The following is a 20,889-nucleotide window of genomic DNA, read 5'->3' as shown; positions in this document are numbered from 1 at the left end:
TGAAATTCCTATTTTACGTGTACCAAAAAAAAGTATTCAAAGTATCGACCGAGCATTCTGATTTCAACATCACTAAGTTTGGCTTTGACTCCCCCAAAAAAGTCTCAGACTAGGTCATTACTAAATTTGAGTTGGTCATAATGTGCAATAAATTATCTTGTTTTATTTACAGAGGGATGAGTGGATGTCCTTGGATTTTATGTCTGTGAAAACATTGTCTTCAGCAGCATTGAAGGCTGAAAAGCAAATGGAAAAATTACTGGAGAAACAGAAAGCACAAGAAGATCAACAGGTATGTTAGGTTCTTAACTAGTGTAGTGCTATGAGAAATTAGTAATTGTAGTAAGCTTACGGTACTTATTAGCTGCCTTAAACAAAAATTGGATTTCTTCAAGTAGCAGCCTTCCGTTTTGGGACTTTAGCTTTTTTTTATTGAACATCAGCATCAGGCATTGCTCTGCAAAATAAGTCACTGGTTCTTTGATTAACGTTCAGTAGACAATTTTGGTAGGCAACTTTTTTACTTCTTAATATGTTTAAAACAGCTCCCCACGGGCCCTAAACAAACTTGTCCAACAATCCTGATTTGTTCTATATTGGGTTTCCATTTTGGTGTCTAAAACATATCAGTCATGTGGTAAGAATATTAGCAAAGCACTCTATCATTTATATCAAGATAGTTTAAGTAAACCAATTCTTCATTTACATTTTATTTGAATCTTCGATACTGCAAAGAAGTGATTGGATCACCCCCACCCTTATTTAATGCATTACAAGTTTGATGAAGCTAAAGCACTCTCCATTTTCAGTTCAGTTAGGGAATTTTATATTTTTTAAATGCTATTGATATTTTTGAATAAATTAAGAATCTTTATTGTTTAAAGTCACAGGCTATCACAATATAAGTACAGCAAACAATCATTTCAACTCATTAAAAGAAAAAGCAATAAATAAAGGAAACAAAACACACACACACAAAGGAAAAATAGAAAACAAAAAAATAGTATTCTCTCCAATATAGATCATATGCAGAGTAAGGTCTATAGGTATTTAAAAATGCCATCAAACAAAAGGACACCCCAGCTACCCACTTCCAGGGTTTTTGAATCCTGGTTCATATCTTTTTTAGCTGCAAGAGCAAATTTTGTTTTTTTGGGTGGTAGTGAACACATATGTGCAGGCAAGCAAAATACATATCTGGTCCAGGAGGGCTCAATATGACAGGCACCAAAGGACACAATTAAGGAATTTGTGCCTATGGTGCTCATATAAAAGACCACTTAGTAGCAGTAGTGGCTGGCAGGGTGGTGGGGTTGGGGTCTCACAACTTCCAAACATGTTTTCCGCTTACTGGGAGTGTGAGGGGCAAGAGACCAGGAAGCTTGACACAGTGTGGGTGTGGCAATGGAGCCTATCTTCAGTTCCTTCTTACCACACATGCACCCCCTAACTTCTCCCCCTCTCCCTCCTGGTAAGCATCAGTGGTGCGTGGTGTTGAGAAGCCGGGAAGGCAACTGGTAGCTGCTGCTTAGTAAGTAATGGGAGACATCCTCAACCTCGCTAGACTTATATTTTTGCAGCCACATATTTTTAAAAGCCAAAGCACAACATTTATTGAAAAAATCTGATGCTCCATACAGAATTATTTAAGATGCAGCTAGTATCGAAGTGTGCTTGGTATGGGGGTGAAGGGGGCTTCCACAAAGCTGCCGTTGATTTTGTTTCTGTTTTGTAAAAAGGCCATTCTTTCTGAAAGAGAGCTCAACCCCTACTGGAAAGATGGAGGCACAGGCTTGCCAACGCAAGAGAGCACATCAACAAAAGGTAACATCTTTTTATGCAAGTTATAGGGCAGCTCTGTTTCTCTTCTCTGCAACCCCTTATTCATGCTAAAAGAAAACTAAATATTTGCATGCAGATTCTACTACTACGATCTCTGGATTAAAATCTTAGCACATAGCCTTGCAGAATATATTTTTAAAACCTTGAGTGGCTTGACCTTCAGTTTGTACAGCGGAATTCTTCCTTGTGAACTAATTAAAACAGAAAACCTGATTGCGTTAGGACATGATGAACTGTTGTCATCTCATTTGGTCTCTTTCATTCCATTACACACATTGTAGCTTTAAAATATTCTGCTGCTGAACTCTGTGTGTCCCATTTTCAGTGAAGTGAAATCGGGATGCAGTTGGTGAAGAATATTATTTATGTAACCTTTCCCCCCACTGCACTTCTTCCTCAAGGGTTATTTTGTCTGTTTGTGGTAAGAGCAGATGAGGGGAAAAATGTACTTTTCAACACATTGTATCCACTTTATAAAATTGTACAAACAGTTGTGTTTTGAATGGTAGAGATTGTCGTATGAAAGTTATTCCTCTGCCCTTTTAGAAAGACTTAAGAGGAACAAATCCCATCTACCTATTATACCATCAAGAGAAATGTTTCAATATTTCAGTTCTATGTATGTCCTATTAAAGAGCCTTCTTTGCTTGGAGGTGAAGAGAGGTGGAATAAACTACCAAGGTATCCTTCTGGGGTGGCGGTCTGAGTTAGGGGAGGGTGGCTCCAGTCCTTTGCAGTGGTTCCAGTCCCACTTGGATAGTCGTTTCCAGAGGGTGATGCTTGGGGAGTGCTCTTTGTCCTCGTGGAATCTTGAATGTGGAGTTCCTCCAGGTTCAATTTTATCCCCCATGCTGTTTAACATTTACATGAAACCGCCGGGTGGGGTAACCTGGAGTTTTGGAGTGCATTGTCAGCAATGTGCTGATGACACACAGCTCTGCTTCTCCTTTACACATCTGCAGGTGAGGCAGTGGATGTGCTGGACTGTTGTCTTGCCTTGGTAACGGACTAGATGAGAGGCACTAAACTCAAGCTCAATCTAGATAAGATTGAGGCACTGTTGGTGGGTGGTTGCCTAGATTGAATGAATGTGAGGTTGCCTGCTTTTGATGGATTGGGTACGTAATTTGGGGGTGCTTCTTGATCCTTGGCTGTTGCTTGAGGCTCAGGTGGTCTCAGTAGTCCAGAGTGCCTTCCATCAACTTTGGCTGATGGCCCAGCGGTGCCCCTATCTGGACAGGGATAGGTTAACTTCTGTTGTCAATGCTCTGGTAACCTCTGGGTTAGATTACCACAACTTATTATAAGTAGGGCTGCCTCTGGTTCAGAAATTTCAATTAGATTCTGGTCTGAATTCAGAGTGCTGGTTTTGACCTATAAAGCCTTACCAAAGTATCTCAAGGGCCACCTCTCTCCATATGAACTGATCTGGACTCTGAAATCGTTCCTTGCGTGCCTCCTCTATAAGAGGTCCAGAGGATGGCAACACAATAGTGGGCCTTTTCTGTGGTGGCTCCCCGTTTGTGTAGTCCAAAACATTTGGAGGGCACCAGATTGGCAAAGGCTGTGATAGAGCCAAATACTTCAGACTAAGAACTGCATTTGAGAAAGTAAGTAAGCAAGGGGCATATTTGGGCAATTCAAGTTTAAATGGTTTAGATGTGCATCTATAAAAAGAGGAATGTATGAAATAACCCTCATGCTTCCTTTATGAATGCTGCCTTATCTGTGATAATGAGTTTGCTTTCTATAGATTCCCTTTCCACCTTCCCAGTTTCTCAAGCAGAAACGGAATAACAACCTTCTTTCGGAGCTTGTTCTCTGAATTTGATAAAATAATGATTGGCAAGAAGATGGGAAGCCTGTTAATTCTGCTCTCGACACATTCGAAATAGGTCTAATATTAAAGCGAGTTGGGCTGTGTTTCCAAATAAGTGTAAGAACATGAGCTCAGAATGGAGAGCCGTGCCAGTGTGAAGTATATTTCTGGAAGAGCTAGCATTTGTTACGTCTATGACGCACGACATATGTAGTTAGTGATAAGGTTATGATGTTAACTTGTAGTATGCAAATATCCCAATTAATTGCTTTCTTTTGTAGTGACAGCAGTCGAAGATGGTGGGTTAAGTTGGCTGAAGAAATCCTACCAAAGAATGAAGGAGCAGTCTGAGAGAGAGAAACGGGATTTGGAAGAAATTGTGGCTGAAAGATATGGTGTAAGTTCTGAAAGAGTACTATTTCCCCCTACTATATAATATTAGTGCAGTGGAAAAACGTTGTTCCCTCGTAAAGCATAAATAAGTAAATCTACCTTGTTTCAAGCAAAAAAGAAGGAAGGAAAGAAAGAAAGGGCCAATCCAATCCAATCTTAATTCATATAGTTTCAGTAGATATTGATGTAGATATAAACTTATAATTTATAATTGGACTCACAGGTATAGATCCAGTTCTATAAAAGTAAGTAAACACTTGGTTTATGATGATGATGATGATAATAATAATAATAATAATTTATTATTTATACCCCGCCCATCTGGCTGGGCTTCCCCAGCCAGATGGGCGGCTTCCAAAAAAATATTAAAATACTGTAATACATCAAACATTAAAAGCTTCCCTAAACAGGGCTGCTTTCAGATGTCTTCTAAAAGTCTGGTAGTTGTTGTTCTCTTTGACATCTGGTGGGAGGGCGTTCCATAGGGAGGGCGCCACTACCGAGAAGGCCCTCTGCCTGGTTCTCTGTAACTTGATAACATATCGTTTATGTTTGGTAGTGTTCACTTCATGGCCGCTGTCCAGCTGTGTGTGCATTAGTCAGAGATGTGCAAGTGTAGTCCTGTCCACAGAGTAGCCTATCTGTATTGGGCCACACATTTCCTCCAGTATTGCTAAATGGTTTCCAGTGTATCAAGATCAGTACATTGAAAACCAGCACTTAGGATTGATTCCAGTGCAGCACTAAGTAACTATCCCATTAGTGCAAGGATTTGTGCTTGTGCAATGAGACTCCCCCCCCCCCCGCCCCAACACTCAGCCAGCTCACCTGTGTCTGCACCAGAAACAACCGTATCTGGTGCTGGTGGGTGGAATAGAGGGAGTGGAAGTCCTATTGTGCAAGTGTACATCCTTTCAGTGATGGGACAATTACTTAGTGCTGCCTTGGATGCAAGTCTTAGCATTGTAGAGGCAGCTCACAGATATGGCTAGGAGTGATAGAGAGACTAAGGCTGTAATTCTGTAGCTTGAATCCAGACTTAGAATGGACCCATTGAAATTGATGGGGTGTAAGTTAGTCATGACCTAGTCCTATTGATTTCAGCTGGGTTTTTTGTAAGCATAACAGAGTCTGGATTCAGCCCCATGGAGTTAGATTTGGAATATCTCCTGTTAAAACCAGTGGGGCTTTTGAGTTTGAGATTAGAGAAAATGTGAATTGGCCAATAAATTGGTTTTTTCCTGGTACTGTATAATACAGCCTTCCCCAACCTGCTGCCCTCCAGATGTTTTGGGCTACAACTCCCGGAAGGGCTAGCCAGCACAGCTGTTCCAGCTGGGGCTGATGGGAGTGCAAATTCCAGACACGTGGAGGTCACAAATTTGGGAAAGGCTCGTATAATTGATGTAGTGTAGCCTAGACTCTCAAGACTCCATGTTTGGAGACTGTAATGCTTCTGAATACCAGCCACTGGAAATTGCAGGAGTGGTTTTCCAGAGGCATCTTGAGATGAGCCATTGGCCTGATTCTGCAGGCTCTTCTTATATTCTTATGACTTGGGTTCAAATGCCTGCTCAGCTATGAAGCTCACTGGGTGACCTACCTGTCCACTTTGCATGGGATTGTTGTGAATGGAGGGAGGGAATCTGTGAGCTGCTTCAGGAAAGCATAGAATAATGAAGTAGTGAATGATATTACAGTGGTACCTCGGGTTAAGTTCGTTCCAGAGGTCCGTCCTTAACCTGAAACTGTTCTTAACCTGAAGCACCACTTTAGCTAATGGGGCCTCCTGCTGCTGCCGCGCCGTTGGAGCATGATTTCTGTTCTCATCCTGAAGCAGAGTTCTTAACCTGAATCACTAGTTCTGGGTTAGCGGAGTCTGTAACCTGAAGCGTATGTAACCCGAGGTACCACTGTAATGTTCTTGGGATGTTAGCAGACTTATATAGCTTGTGTGTCCGTTTCAAACATAGTTCATTTAAGAATGGACCACGCTCTTTTCATCATGCAGTTACGTTCTCAATTGCTGCTTTATGCTAAAATGTCATATGCTTTCCCTTCTTTCTTGCAGTCAATGGAGCTATTTCAGTCAAGACTTGAAGAAGCCGAAAAAGCAGTAGCCCCCCAGAAAGCTTATTATAGGAGAGGCTGGCAGAAATGTAAATATTCAGGAAACGAATGTAGTACGAGACAGGAGGAAGAAAAAGGGGAGCAAGAGGAAAGCAGTATAGAAAAACGTGCAGTGAAAGAACGACTGGAGGAGAGATTTAATAAAGAATATTCTCCAGAACAGAGAAGTTACAGGAGAGACAGACCAACAGAAGATAGAGAACCGAGGCATAGCAATAAAGCCTTCCCCTATAGAACTGCAAAGGAGTCTTATCAGATAAGAAATTATGATAAACCTTTTTCAAGCCCTTTCAAAGCTGCATTCTTGAAACCTAATGATGATGGGGACCAAGGCAGCAGGCTGCAGAGTCCTGCATCCCAATTACTTACTCCTAGTTTGATGAGTCGTGGTTTCAGAAAGCCTGGCTATAGCGATGATGCTACCCCAAGATGGCGCAAAGCACAGCCCAAGGAAGAGGGTGCAAGAGCCACCCTGGATGAAAACCCACTAAAAACTGAAATGGCTGTTACCCATAGAGAGAAAGATTCAAGAAATAAACAAGAAGAGATACCAAAAGGTGCCGTTCCAAGATGGCGCAAAGCACAACCCAAGGAAGAAGAAGCAAGACCCACCCTTGATGAAAACTTGTTAAATACTGAAATGGCTGTTACTAGTAGGGAGAAAGATTCAAGAGAGAAACAGGAGGAGATCCCCAGAGATGCTGTACCAAAAAAGGAGCCATTGGACAGCAAATCGTCTATCAGGTATTTTATTTTATTTTATTTTATTTTGTATTGACTATTTTTGCTTGAGGTTTACTTTTTAGGATTGCAACCTTTTCGTTGCTGTTGATCATCACTTTTCTGCCTACATCCTGGTTAAGTACATGCCACGAGGCTTGTGTAATTTTAAAGAAAATAAACATTTTTTAAAAAAGCTGGTGCTCAAATCAGCCTGAAAACAACTTCCCGTTTATCTGAAAGTCCTTCCCTCTAATTCATGGAGCTCTGTAGTTACTCGGTGGCAAGAGAAACATGCACTGCATTTGCTCAGGGGAACTTTAATCTATTTTTCAAATTCTGTAAGTTGAGAGCTGGCCTCGAAAGCAAATGAAGCCTTGCAATTAAACAAAAGGGTATCTGAAATTATGCTCTGTGTGCCTGGTGGGATTAGGCTTCCATCTCGGCCCACCTACCATCCACACATATGTCAATATTTGTTGCAGAGACTATCACTGTTGTATACCACCCTTCATCCGATGATCACAGGGTATCTTACAGTATAAAGCCTAAACTCATAAAGGTGCCTGGTTACTTGAATAGAAAGGATGGGGGAGAGGAAACGTCAAAGGGGGCACCGGAAATAATTCATTTAGTCCAACGTGTCCCTGAAGAATCACTTGACTTAATCTGAATGGGTTTAAACCACTAGCCTCTTAATATGTGTTGCAAGACTTGAAACACATTGGACTAAATCCTGTTCGGTGCTCTTTGGAGGTCTTTTCTGTCTCCTGCCCCCTGGTCCTTGGATAAAACATAAGAGATGTAAAAAGTTGTAGGAGGCACAAAACAAATACCGAGGGTATGATGCTAGTGGGTGCTGTTTAGCTCTGAACTTTTTCTTTGGGAAAAATCCACAGAACCTTTTAAGTTAAAAAGCTATTAGCCTTGGTATAAACTTTATCTCTTAGTAGTATGTTGATTTCATTTGTATGCAGACAACATGCTTTTCTTTTCAACTTGGATGGCAATTGAGTGTGTCTGTACATTGCGAAATAGTTTTTGGTTTTTTTAGTATTCTGCCCAAGAGAAGGGATGTGGAGCAAAGTGTTTCTGATTCTTCAGGGTGAATGGCACTACCTAGATGCGAAGTTGATGATACCACTTACTTGAAATACTTGGAAGACTGAAACACTTTGTGCTACATTTACGATGCACATTTAGACAAACCTGAGTTGATTGAGTGGATTCACTTTCTAACCTCTTTCTCCCAAGCATTTGCATTTCCTGTACAAAGAACTTTTAAGTCTGGAGAAACAGGAACTTCTTAGAGTTGGAAGGGAGCACGAGGGTCATCTAGTCTAACCCCCTGCAATGCAGGAATCTCAGCTAAAGCATCCATGACAGATGGCCATCCAACCTCTGTTTAAAAACCTCCAAGGAAGGAGAGTCCACCACTTCTTATTGGAGTCTCTTCCACTGCTGAACAGCTCTTACTCTGAGAAAGTTTTGCAACTTGAAGCCATTGGTTCAAGTCCTACCCTCCAGAGCAGAAGAAAACAAGCATGCTCCCTCTTCCATGTGGCAGCCCTTAAGATATTTGAAGACAGCTATCATACCTCCTCTCAGTCTCTTTTTTTCCAGGCTAAACATACACAGCTCCTTCAACCGCTCCTCATAAGGCTTAGTTTCCAGACTCTTGATCATCTTGGTTGCCCTCCTCTGCACATGTTCCAGCTTGTCAACATCCTTCTTAAATTGTGGTGCCCAGCATTGGACACAGTATTCCAAGTGTGGTTTGACCAAAGCAGAATAGATCTGGACACTATACTTCTGTTGATGCAGCTTAGAATTGCTGCTGCATCACACTGTTGACTCATCTTAAGCTTGTGGTCCACCAAAACCCCTAGATCCTTTTCACATGTACTGCTAGTAACCCAGATGTCCTCCACTCTATATTTGTGCATCTGGTTCTTCCTGCCTAGGTGCAAAACCTTACATTTGTCCCTATTGAAATTCATTTTGTTAGTTTGCGCCCAGTTCTCCTGTCTGTTAAGGTCATTTTGAATTCTGATTCTGCTTTCTGTGGCATTAGCTACCCCTCTCAGTTTGGTGTCATCTGCAAATTTGATGAGCATCCCCTCAATTCCTTCATCCAATTTATTTATAAAGATATTGAACAACAATGGGCCTAGGACAACCCTGCGGCACCCCACTTGTCACTTTTTTCTGGGATGATGAGGGACCATTTATGACTACTCTTTGGGTTTGGTCAGTCAACCAGCTACAAATCCACCTAACAGTTACCTCGTTCAACCCACATTTTATCAGCTTCCTTGCGAGAATATCATGGGGGACTTTGTCAAAAGCCTTACTGAAATCAAAATACACTACGGCCACAGCATTTCTCTGATCTACCAAGTTTGTAATTCCATCCAAAAAATAAATCAGATTGGTCTGGCATGACTTATTTTTGAGAGACTCATGCTGGATCTTAGTAATCACAGCATCCTTTTCTAAATGCTCACAGACCAACTGTTGGATTATCTATTTTAGGACCTTCCCTGGTATCAATGTCAAGCTCACCGGTCACCAGTTACCTGGGTTTTCCTTGAAGATGGGGACAACATTTGCCTGCCTCCAGTCTGTAGGAACCTCACCTGTTCACCAGGAATTCTCAAAGATAATAGACAAAGGCTCTGAAATTACATCTGCAAGCTCCTTTATTACCCTTGGATTCAGCTCATCAGGCCCTTGAGATTTCAATTCATTTAAAGTAGCTAGACGTTCCCTTACTACATCTTCTATCTTGGGCTGCAGCTCCCTATTTACATCATTTACTCTTTTGTCCTAGCTCCTCTGGTCTACTCCTCCTCCCAGAATCAGTGTCCAAGGTTGAGAGCATGGAAGCAATTTTGCAACTCTAATGACAAAGTGTGTTTTGTGACTGTCTTACTTCTGTGCATCACATTCCTCCAGGGTTAGACTCTTGCAATGGGCAATCTTTATCCACCCTGGGGGGGGGGCACCCAAACTATCTTGGTGCTCAGTCTCAGCCAACTCAGCTCTCTATCAAGTAACTCTGCATGTTGTCCTGGTGCTTGAGGTGTGGCTAGGCAGGACTCAAGTTGCTGCACCCTCACTTCCAGCAAGACAACCAGCTTCCACTTGCTACAATTGTGTTGTTGCTTGTTCTCTGGCAGAAGGACAAACATGGCACAAGGGTTACAGATCACTCCCTCACCCTCCATGTTTCTGGTCCTATGCACACCAAGAGACAGAACTCTGGGCCTCCCCCACTAAACGCCCTTGCAAACGCCTCAGATTGCGAGGTCTGTTTGCGAACTCCCAGGATCTGCACTGAGCAAAGTTTGCTGCTGGTTGCTAACTCCTCCCTTAGCCTGGGAGTTAGGAGTACAACTTGCAATGTATTGGGTAGCCCACTAGAAATGCATTGGACTTGGCCTCGAGGCGTTGGCAAAAATGATGTGTCCTTGCTTAAATTTAATTACAGAATTAAGTTTAAGGTGCTACCCAGTAGACTTTTTCATGTGCTATTTTGAGGCTAGGGCAAGGAGAAGGTTATAATACAGTGGAAATAAAAGGCATGGTTAAAAAAATAACAAGCCACCGCAGAGCCATTAACTAGAGCCAGTTAGCAATTCTTCTAAAGAAAGAATTTCTTTAGTCTCAAATAGCTGTGGAATTGTAATTGAAGGGGTCGGATTTGGAAGACAACCCCTAAAGATGTTTCTCCCATGACTTGGAGCTACTAAAATGTGCATTAAATGTGCTCATTAAGTTCATCTTTGAACAAAGTAGCCTCTTTATAACGGGGAGAAGAGACAAATATTGATTCAGTTGTCTTTAAGTTTCAATTAAATATTTAGAAGCCTTAATTAGCTGCCCATTAATTTTCTTCTTAAAGCTGCTTTCATCTTTATGAAGTCCTGCAGCCAAAAACATTAAGAAAAGGGGAGTGGCATGGGGGGAATGGGAAGAAAAAGTCATGAGCTTGGTGCTCTAATGTGTGCAGATATCAACCACACTTGTTTCTGTAATACTGCAAGAATATAAAAATCTGATACAGTAACACATCGCGCAATGATTACTTTATTAATGAATTGTGATAAGGGGGTGGCTTACATTGTTAAGGGCTTATAAAATCCACTTCTTTTCTAAATAATGTTTTACATCTGGAGAAGCAGTTCTTTCTAAACTTGAATAAAATACCAAGTCAGAATTGCTTTACTAGGGGATGACTCATTTACTTTGTGATTCTTCACTGCTGTCATGGGTCTAACAGATATTTAGCAGATACTTTCTTATCAATTAATTTACAGAGTTTTACGATAGCATTGTAAACAAATAAAGATCAACTATGTAGGTATAGTAATAGAAGAAAAGAAAGGTACTTTGTCTATAACAACATTCTCAACTTTGCATTGGCCTTAGTGAATGGGGGTGCATGTGTTGATTATGTTTTCTCTATTTCTCCTCTTCTGTATGCTGAATGGCTTATGTGTGTTTGACCAGGTCTGTTTCAGAAGATGAAAAGCCCCAAATTCTTAGTGATGAGGAGATGAACAAATTGGGAGCCAAGATTGTAAAAGCAGAATTGATGGGAAACAAGGTATGTAGAACAAGAGTATTGAGTGTGCTTAATGTATCGCTATATGTTCAGACTGAAGCACTGAGAGTTGAAACCTATACTAATAAAGAGAGATCTTTGTTCAAAGCATCTGGGAGCCCTGAAGCCTTCAGATAATTAAGCCCATTTACCAGAATGTACATTTAATTCCTTCAGTGGGTTTCACTGATTTGCCTTTGGTACACATAGCAGCCAGATGTGAAAGCTCTTGATGCTTGTAGTAAGGATTGTTGACTGCTGCAAGGTGTTTCTTGAAAAGTGGCATATATAAAAATGAAAATCTGTATATGGTGCATTTGGTATTGCTAGTGAAACAAAATTCAACAATATTTGTTCTCTTTAAAGGATTTAGCAGGAAAGCTTCAGACTCAGCTTGACAATGCACGCAGGTTGAAAGAAAGCGGAGCACAGACTCAAGCTAGAAAGTTTGAGAAGGAGGTAAGGAAACCATGTCCTATATGTGTTTTGGAGTCTGGAACAAAAGCAGCAGTGACAGAATTGCAGCACCTAGAGCTGTGGTGTCGTCGAATATGGTTTGTTAGCATCGGGAGAGAGTACCTACAAAACAATCAGTAACCAATGCTGTGTGCTAACATATTATCTTCTGGCGTGAAGCTGTGAAAATCTTTAAGACACAGTTGAGCACAGCAAATGCCATGTTCAACTAAGTTTATACATTCAGTGGAGAAGGGATGTGGCTCAGCGGTAGAGCCTCTGCTTTGCATACCAAAGGTCCCAGGTTCAATCCCTGGCGTCTCCAGGTAGGGCTGGGAAAGGCTTCCTCTCTGAAACCCTGGGGAGCCACTGCCAGTCAGTGTAGACAACTCTGAGATGGACCCAGGAATCTGAATTGGTATACTATACTCCTAATCTGCATGAGTGTTTGCATATCTTGTACATTGGGGGATAAATGTTGCTGCTGCAACTATGCCATTAGTGTATGTGGAGCTCCACAGAGTAGCATAAGCCAAAGACAAGTTCCTGTCTGAGGAGCTTACAGTCTAAATGTAGGCAGTGGTGGGAAGGAAGAGGTAGGATAATGAAGCGAAGGATGAATGTGAGCAAGTACGGTTTCACATACATTACTTAGGCTTCATGCCAGCTGATGAGGAGGACTAAAGAGGTTAAGCCGAAAGGCCTTAGCTAAATAAGTGGCTTTTATGCTGAAGTCTGAAGGAGGAGAGATAGAGAGGTAGCACCACCTTAGTATTATGAGTTCAAGGTTTGGGAATATCCAGCTGCAAGAAGATTGGATGGAGTCTTCTAAAAGATCAAGAGACCAATTTCTCTCTGAGAATCTGAGAGATTTGTGGCTTACGGCTTGGATACAAAGAGCTACACTAGTAACATAGTCGTTGACTCCTCCACTCTCTGATGCCTTGCTTTGCAGCCGCATTTTAAAATTTTTACTTTTGTCTTCTATAATTGCTGTGTGTCAAATTTTCTTTAGAACAAGATTTGTAACTATTTGAAGTTAATTTGAGGATTCTAATGTTAAGTCAGGGAGCGTAATTCAACCTCTTTGGTATCGCTGGATATTTGTGCAACATTGTGATTCGTAATTAACAGTTCACAAACTTGGGCATTTATAATTCGCAAAAATCTTTCTTTGTCCCAGTTCTGTTACACGAATGCTTAACTAACGCCAGTGTTAAGTAAATTAGGGACAATCTTAGGGAAAATGCATTTTTCTCCTTCTTCTGTAAGCATTAAGGCCTGGAGATTGCATCTTGCTGGCAGGTTGCTTATCTCAGTATCCAGAGCTCAATCTGATGACTCCTGGATGCATCCCCAGGGAATGGTGATATTCTGCAACAGCCCTGGCCTACTGGCTCTCTGTTTAATAGCAAACATTCATCCCACGTCCCATTTAAAACCACCGCTATCTTGATTTTTTCCGATTGTGGCATATTGTGGTCTTTGGTTAGGAAGAGCTGTAGGCTGATGATACATGTAGTGGAATTAATAATATTCTACAGTGCCTTTGCTTCCATTATTTCAGTAGTCATAGAGATGGATCAAGTCTTGCGTTGGAGAGGAGTGATTGTATCAGGCTTGATTAATTTGTTTATATGCTCAGCTATAATATGTTTGTTTTAATAAATATACTTGACAGAGGAGTGTGATCCACGGTTTGTAATAACTCTTTCTCATTCTTTGTCCCCAACATGCTTTTTGTTGTTGTCGTTTAGTCGTTTAGTCATGTCCGCCTCTTTGTGACCCCATGGACCAGAGCACACCAGGCACTCCTGTCTTCCACTGCCTCCCGCAGTTTGGTCAAACTCATGCTGGTAGCTTCGAGAACACTGTCCAACCATCTCATCCTCTGTCGCCCCCTTCTCCTTGCGCCCTCAATCTTTCCCAACATCAGGGTCTTTTCCAGGGAGTCTTCTCTTCTCATGAGGTGGCCAAAGTATTGGAGCCTCAGCTTCAGGATCTGTCCTTCCAGTGAGCACTCAGGGCTGATTTCCTTCAGAATGGATAGGTTTGATCTTCTTGCAGTCCACGGGACTCTCAAGAGTCTCCTCCAGCACCATAATTCAAAAGCATCAATTCTTTGGCGATCAGCCTTCTTTATGGTCCTGCTCTCACTTCCATACATCACTACTGGGAAAACCATAGCTTTAACTATATGGACCTTTGTTGGCAAGGTGGTATCTCTGCTTTTTAAGATGCTGTCTAGGTTCCAAACGTGATCCACCTGGAGCAGGAACCGGCAAGCCACTCCAGTATCTCTGCCAAGAAAACTCCATGGACAAAGACAACATGCTTCTTAGAAGTGCACTACTTGGTTGACATAATTTTTTTCAAAGGAGTTTTAACCTTCCCACCTCCAAAGATTTCAGGTAGTTTTATGGTAGATTAAGCTTTTAAATACTTTTCTGTATTGGTAAGGTGCCTAAGCTTTTCCTTGTTATGATGTTCCCTGTCAAAAGTAAGCATTTTAAAATTGTTGAATCTTCAAAGAAGCATTAGGAAGCAAACTGAACTAAATAAATGTCCATGCATAAGCTAGAAGGAAAAACTAATTGGCAATCTAGGACACCTTGATCAAATTTCCTGCATTCACACCTCTAAAGTATGTCAGTATCTGACATCAACCTAAACTTCACATTGTAGACTTGTAATCATAAATCAACACTGGTTTCAGTGTTGTTAGCTCAAGAGCTTTAAGGCAAGAAATACTATTTTTGCTTTCAAGACTGCTGGATCGACTGGAATTCGTTTGTTATGCAAAAGTTCTCCTTAGGATAACACATAAATGCACACATGCAAAAAAATCAAATTAGTTAAATAAAAGTCCAAAAGTAGCTTTTGACCTCCCAAGTCTACACAGTTATAATACAGAAATTCCTGTGACAATTCTTCTGTAGTTTTTCTAAAGCTGGCTACTTCACTGATGTATAGTTTTAAACAGCCAGCTTTTCCTTTTATTTTTGGCATTCAAATAACAAAAGCAAATCTCTTTACTCCAATGTGATTGTTTCAGATAGTTCTCTAATAATGATGCATGAGCCGTAAGAAGGAAATTAACTGAATGCAAGCCAAAAACAGAATTTCCGGTAAAGTTTCCTTGGAATCCTTAAGAGAATATTTATTTATTTTCCCCATTTTTGTTTAAAAATATATGCTTATTTGCAAATAAGAACACTCAGAGCTTGCAGTAGCTGTTTCAGAGTGTATATGCTCTGAGATCTTAACAGGATTAGTAATTCGACTATGGCATTGACAGTTTTGTAAAATTCTGGGTATGTTTTGAAAGTTGATTGTACACAAGAAGTATTTGAAATTTACCTTCAAGACTGAAATCATCTGCTGCCCCTTGAGCATGGTACCAAATTGAAAAATCAACAATGCAGATTTGTGGTGTTCCAAGGCTGAGTTACAGTTTCAAAATTTCTGTTGATTGTTCTCTTTGAATCTGTGCAGTTCTCCTCTTCTTTAGGGACCACTGTAGATGTAATGATTTGAGCATTACCTCCCTGGAATGAATTCACTTCCTCCCACGTTAAGAGAAGCTAAGGGACAGGCTGCCACACACATTAATCACAGTTAATTAAAATGCAGTTCTATGCATGCTTTCAATAATAGTTCTTATTGAACCCAGTAGGGCTTACTTGGTAAATATGCATAGGCTTGACTAGTTAATTGACTTCAAATGCTGGTTAATTGGGGGACTTGGTTAGATTTAACCAGTGCTATTTTTCTAGAAAAAGAGGTGCTGGAACTCATCATGAACACCTCCCATGTTCTCTTCGAATGGCAATGGTGTCTACCTGAGAGGTGCCGGAACTGAGTTCCTGTGAGTTGCTTCTGAAAAGCCCTGGATTTAACACTGGTTAATATAACCCTTCCATTGTTTAACGGAGGGCGGGGGAGCATGCAGTCCTGCAGCACACTCCTAATTTCTTAAATATGCTGATAAGATCCTTCCTTCTTATGTCTGCAACAGCCCTAAATGTCCTTTGTGCCTCCCTGAGCAGTTAAACTTCTGCCTCTTCTACTTTTAGAAGCTACTAATGCAGCAAAAATAATAATGAGCATGTCCCGCCCCCCCCACCGCCCCCCCAATTCATGCTCATGTTGTCAAGGACAATGTCACCTTGTGAAACGTGGACATTTAATTTCAAGACACAATAAATGACTTCCTCCAGGCTAAGGCCGGAATCAACAACAGGAGATGCAACTATTATAGCTAAATGGGGCGCAGGTTCTGATCCAAATAATGTTGTAATTAGTGTGGTTTTATATTCAATATCCTGTTGACGTTGGAAGGAAATGACAGGAGCAATTACAAAATTAAACATCCTAGAAGGTGCACAAAGTTGATACAGGCACTGTAATAGAGGCTCGGGTTAAATACACAGCACAAACTGAAAAAGTCAAGCTGTCGAGTAGAGGCATAGGGGAAGAAAGCTTGCTTAAAATGGAAGAAGCAAAAGCAGGTGAGCTGTGCCTGCAAGCATGACAAAATGCATAATAAGGCAGGCAAACTCTGCAATTTGACAAGTGACATGTCAGAGATATACTAGTAAGAATACAGTTCGTTTTATGAATCTGCCAGAGACTTCTGGGGACTAAGCCATCTTAGGAAAAGATAAAATACATCATATATATTTGTACCACGGCAGAGAATACGCTGTTCAGGTTCTTCATAGCAACAATGTGTTCTTATTGCAGACATTAACAAGAAAAAATTATGCCAGGGATTTTATTACAGGTGATTAAATCTTGAACGTTTTTCAAAAATTGCACCACAAATATAAGAAACGACATTGTGAACAGTTTGTCAGTAGTACTGGTAGTTAATGTCAGAGGCAGAATTGGTCAGATTCTCTTTCTTTCCATGTCTCTAAATTTTGGGTTGCTTTTAGACAATCCCTTCTTGTAGAGTCCTGGGTTAGGAGGAGAGCCTCTGGAATTGCAGGTTCTGTGCCACATGGACTGCCAGCCAGATCTTTTATGAACTTACCCAGTCAAGATTATTGTCTGAACCTATGCTCAGAATAATGCCAGCACCTTCACAGGTGAGATGAATAGAGGCAAGACAGGGGCTTTCAGGACCTAAAGCACCATCATGGAACTTTCTGCCAGATTACTAGACTCAGTTGGCATAGACAACCAATAACATTGTTCGTTTTAATGGGGCTTGCTGCAGCTGTTTCGTCGACATGTTGGTTGAGTTTAATCTGCTTAATTTTGTTGCATTTTCATATTTGTGTTTTTATGTTGGGAATCTTTGAAGCAGAGAGGAAGGATGCCAATATTTTACATAGATAATATGGTTGAAAGGAGAGATTGTTATAATGCCATTTTTACTCCTCTGGAGGCACATCTTGAAACTATGGGTTGTATGCAAAACAATGTCATTGGAGTTCCCCTGGGAACTTGCGTTCCCTCTTCTCCCCCTGCTTGCCCACCAAACTTTCTCCAGTGGGTTCCCCATCCCCTCATCTGATTTTAAGGGTATGTGAGGGACTGCAATGAAGAGGAGAAGAGGGGAAAGTTCTGTTCCATTAGTGAAAGTCTCTTCCCTTTGAGGTTGTTCTCAGCCCTCCTGGTCTTCCAGTGCTGTGTGTAAACTTCTCTTTTTATTTGTCTCAAATGGATTTTGTTTGTTTTGCTTGCTGCTGTCGGTTTTCCTGATACGTTTGCCTCTCTGCTGTTTTAGCCATTTTTTAACACCATCTTTAATTGCCCCCCCCAGCTGTTTTGGATATTTGTTTTGAACACGAACGTAAGACATAAGGATTGTGAAATAAAGATAGTTTGGATGTGCTCAAGAGCTTAAGCATACCTAGTGGAATTTTATTGTATTGTATTGTATTGTATTGTATTGTATTGTATTGTATTGTATTTTTTCTGGTAGATCTCTTCCTTCTGCACTGCCCCTGTTGTATAGAATACTCCTTTTAAGACTATCCTAAAAGAGGTTTGATGTACACCATGGGGCATTGCTGGGAGAATAATAGTCCAAAGTTCCCTTGGGCATGTGAAACAAGTCAGAGGGTTCTTTGGATCCTGACTACACTTGAAATATAACAGCATGATGTGCTAAGCCATGACACTCTGCCCTTAACATTTCTTGAGAAGTAGGAGCGGGATTCGCCCAATAACCCCACCAGTAGAAGGCCTCTGCAAAGACTTCTGCTTGGGCAGTGGGCATTTATTGCTGTCCTGCCCCTGCACCCTCCCAAATTGGCTCTGGACAGGGTCAGGGGAACCCCCAGAACAGCATTGGGGGACAAGAGGGGTTCTCATTCCATCTGTCAGGCTGCAAGGCTTGTGAAGACAGAACATTCATTGAAGCGCAAAGTTCGATCCCCCCCTAGGTTTTTTAACCACTTTAATCAAAGATAAATTGGAAACATTTCTAAATATTATACCCAGGAAAATAGTATTGTTTGTCAGAACTAATGAGATTTTTACATCCTTGGGGTTTAGTAATGAGATAAGTGCATGTAATACAGGCAGCCTCCTACAGAAACTTGGATGATAGCATGCATTTAGTAACAGATGGGCTGTGGCCTGAATACCCAGTTGCAAATGTTTTCCAGCTCTTCATAATTTTTAATACCTGCCAGTTCTTTTGCTTGAATTTTTCAACTGAAAAATGCATTTCTCCCCAAAAGTCCTTTAGCCTTTGCGTTCCACACTGCTATTTCGTTCTCTTATTTATGCAGAGTGAGCTTAAAGAATGTGCATTTACGAAAACCAGAAATAATTGTCAGCTACAACGCGAGTTGCTCAGCTAAGTGATCTGTACCAAGGACAAGATAAGAGAGATAAAACTCGCCTCTGGAAAATACACCAGCCAGCCATTCAACAAGAACAGTCTTGTTTCTTAGTTAAGCAACACATTTGGTGAATTACCACTGTTTTTGTGCACATACAGATTTTTCACTAATGTTTATTTGGGTTTTTTTAAGGGCAGTATTAGGGGAAGAACAATACTTTTCTTTTAGAAAATGAGAAGAGAGGGGGAGTAGACACAGCATCAGTTTCTGTCTTATGCTGCCACCATTAGAAGCAGATGGCTTGTAATGTTTGGCTTCTGATAGCTGTATTTTTTGTTTATTTGGCACCTCTCTGCGTTGGGGGCATTGCTTCCCTCTGATCTGCAGGCAGCTCAATTTGCCTAGCATTGGCTGTGGCCAATACAACCATTTATTTAAAAAGCTCACTTACCTGTGAGTAAGCCCCGCTCAGCTCAGTGACACTTACGTAGGAGTAAACATATACATGGACTTCATCAGTTAGATTATAAGCCTGCTATCTTTCAAAAAGTGAGAGCAGGCTAAGTATGAAATAAAAAATTACCGACAACACACAGTTCATGGATATTATAGAGTGGTAGAACTAGAAACTCACTGTTAGGTGCCCTTTAAGGTTTTAGTTTTCTGTAGCTCAGCAGTTCCCTCCATTGAGTTGCAAGTTAAGCTATGGAATAAGTCAGCTGCTGGTATCTAGAAATGGGTTGCTTCGCTAATCATTCTCAAAACTGATCTTGACTACAACAGTAAGTTTGGGGGGTTTTTTTGGGTGGGGGCTGAACATCTCCAAGGAGCCTGAGTTGCTCACAGCCAATATTGGAGGGCTCCAACCCATTCTGCCTTTCTCTTCTGCGATCCTAAAAAGATTAAGTGCTGCCCTAGACATTATATTAAATGCAACGAAAGGCTTAATACTCCCATTCGTCACAGTCCTCACCACCTCTTGGCTGTTACTTAGAAGGACAAAACTAGACACTTTAAATTAAATCACATGTTAAATATCACGCCAGCTTTAGACCTAAGAACTGCCTACCTTCAGAGTATATATATTTCACAGTTACTGCATGAGTCACTGTTCTGAGCATGCTTCCTAAGGGGAAGGTGTTAAGTTCAGAGTTCATGTAGAAAAGCAAAGAGCATCATCTGCCCTTGTGTCCTGCAAATCTGTATTGGGAATGATTCTGCCATTTAAATCTTACTTGATGCACAGAGGCTGCTGAATTACCTGATCCCAGTGGAGGTTGATTGGAACGAGGGCAAGGCCAGGGCAGTGAGTCATGCAGGAATGTAGTAGGCAATCTTCTCTGGGTGTGTGGTTCTTCAGTTTTACAGGCTTATAGCCTTATTTAACCATATGACAGGTTGGCTCTGTTTCAGTGAACAAAAGCAAAATGTTGTAGAACACGATTACATTTTATGAACCACAGGAAGGGCTTGTTCAAGAGTGTGGTTCCTAGACAATAATATCATACTACTCTTGAAAATCATTGTAAAGTCTTAAAAAGTTATTAAAGTAGATGATTTCCACAGTATTACTTTTTGGTTTTGTACAGAAGCTCTTAGCAAAACTTTAGTGTGTTCATCCTGTCTAAATGAGCACCATTAAATGTGGCAGGTTGAACGCTCATAACCCAAAATTAGATTATTTCATAAAAGGCACCAGTTTTTCACTGCTTGTTTCCCTCATTTCAGAGACCGCAAATATTTGAGGGCTACAAAACCATGTGTGGCCCATTTTCAAAATCTAAACTATATGTTAGCTAAACATTAATTTGGTACATCCCTGTTTCTGTGTTGATAAAATTGGAGATGCTTGAGTTTTGAAAATCCATTAAGAAGGAAGCTCATCAGTATAACAGTATGTGTAATTGGTGTTCTAAGGTTCATTAGTCAGTAGTCTCCAAAACGTAAGGAAAACACTTTCATGAAACTAATTACACAGTTTAAGATGAGTAATTAAGCTATATTCCTTAGATGAAGATGTTTGGCTTTTAGCCAATGCATCTGGGGTGTGTGGAAGTTCTTTCAATTAACTGCACAGTTTGTAATATGTGCATATTTAAGTACATTTAGCTGATGGG

General features: G+C 40.9%; 1 protein-coding gene across 1 annotated transcript in view; it reads left to right on the top strand.

Moving 5' to 3' along the window:
• The window catches only part of CWF19L2 (CWF19 like cell cycle control factor 2), a 72,950-nt gene that overhangs the window by 19,192 nt on the left and 32,869 nt on the right, over positions 1 to 20,889 (top strand). Inside the window, exons 5-10 of the mRNA XM_082219119.1 lie at positions 173 to 292; positions 1,740 to 1,824; positions 3,943 to 4,058; positions 6,126 to 6,928; positions 11,420 to 11,516; positions 11,880 to 11,972. Of these exons, the coding sequence (XP_082075245.1) occupies positions 173 to 292; positions 1,740 to 1,824; positions 3,943 to 4,058; positions 6,126 to 6,928; positions 11,420 to 11,516; positions 11,880 to 11,972 (1,314 nt within the window). The remainder of the gene's footprint in view (positions 1 to 172; positions 293 to 1,739; positions 1,825 to 3,942; positions 4,059 to 6,125; positions 6,929 to 11,419; positions 11,517 to 11,879; positions 11,973 to 20,889) is intronic.

Source organism: Podarcis vaucheri, assembly GCF_965113315.1.
Source record: "Podarcis vaucheri genome assembly, chromosome: 4".
NCBI classification, from domain to species: domain Eukaryota; kingdom Metazoa; phylum Chordata; class Lepidosauria; order Squamata; family Lacertidae; genus Podarcis; species Podarcis vaucheri.
This window is presented reverse-complemented; position numbering and strand designations above follow the sequence as displayed.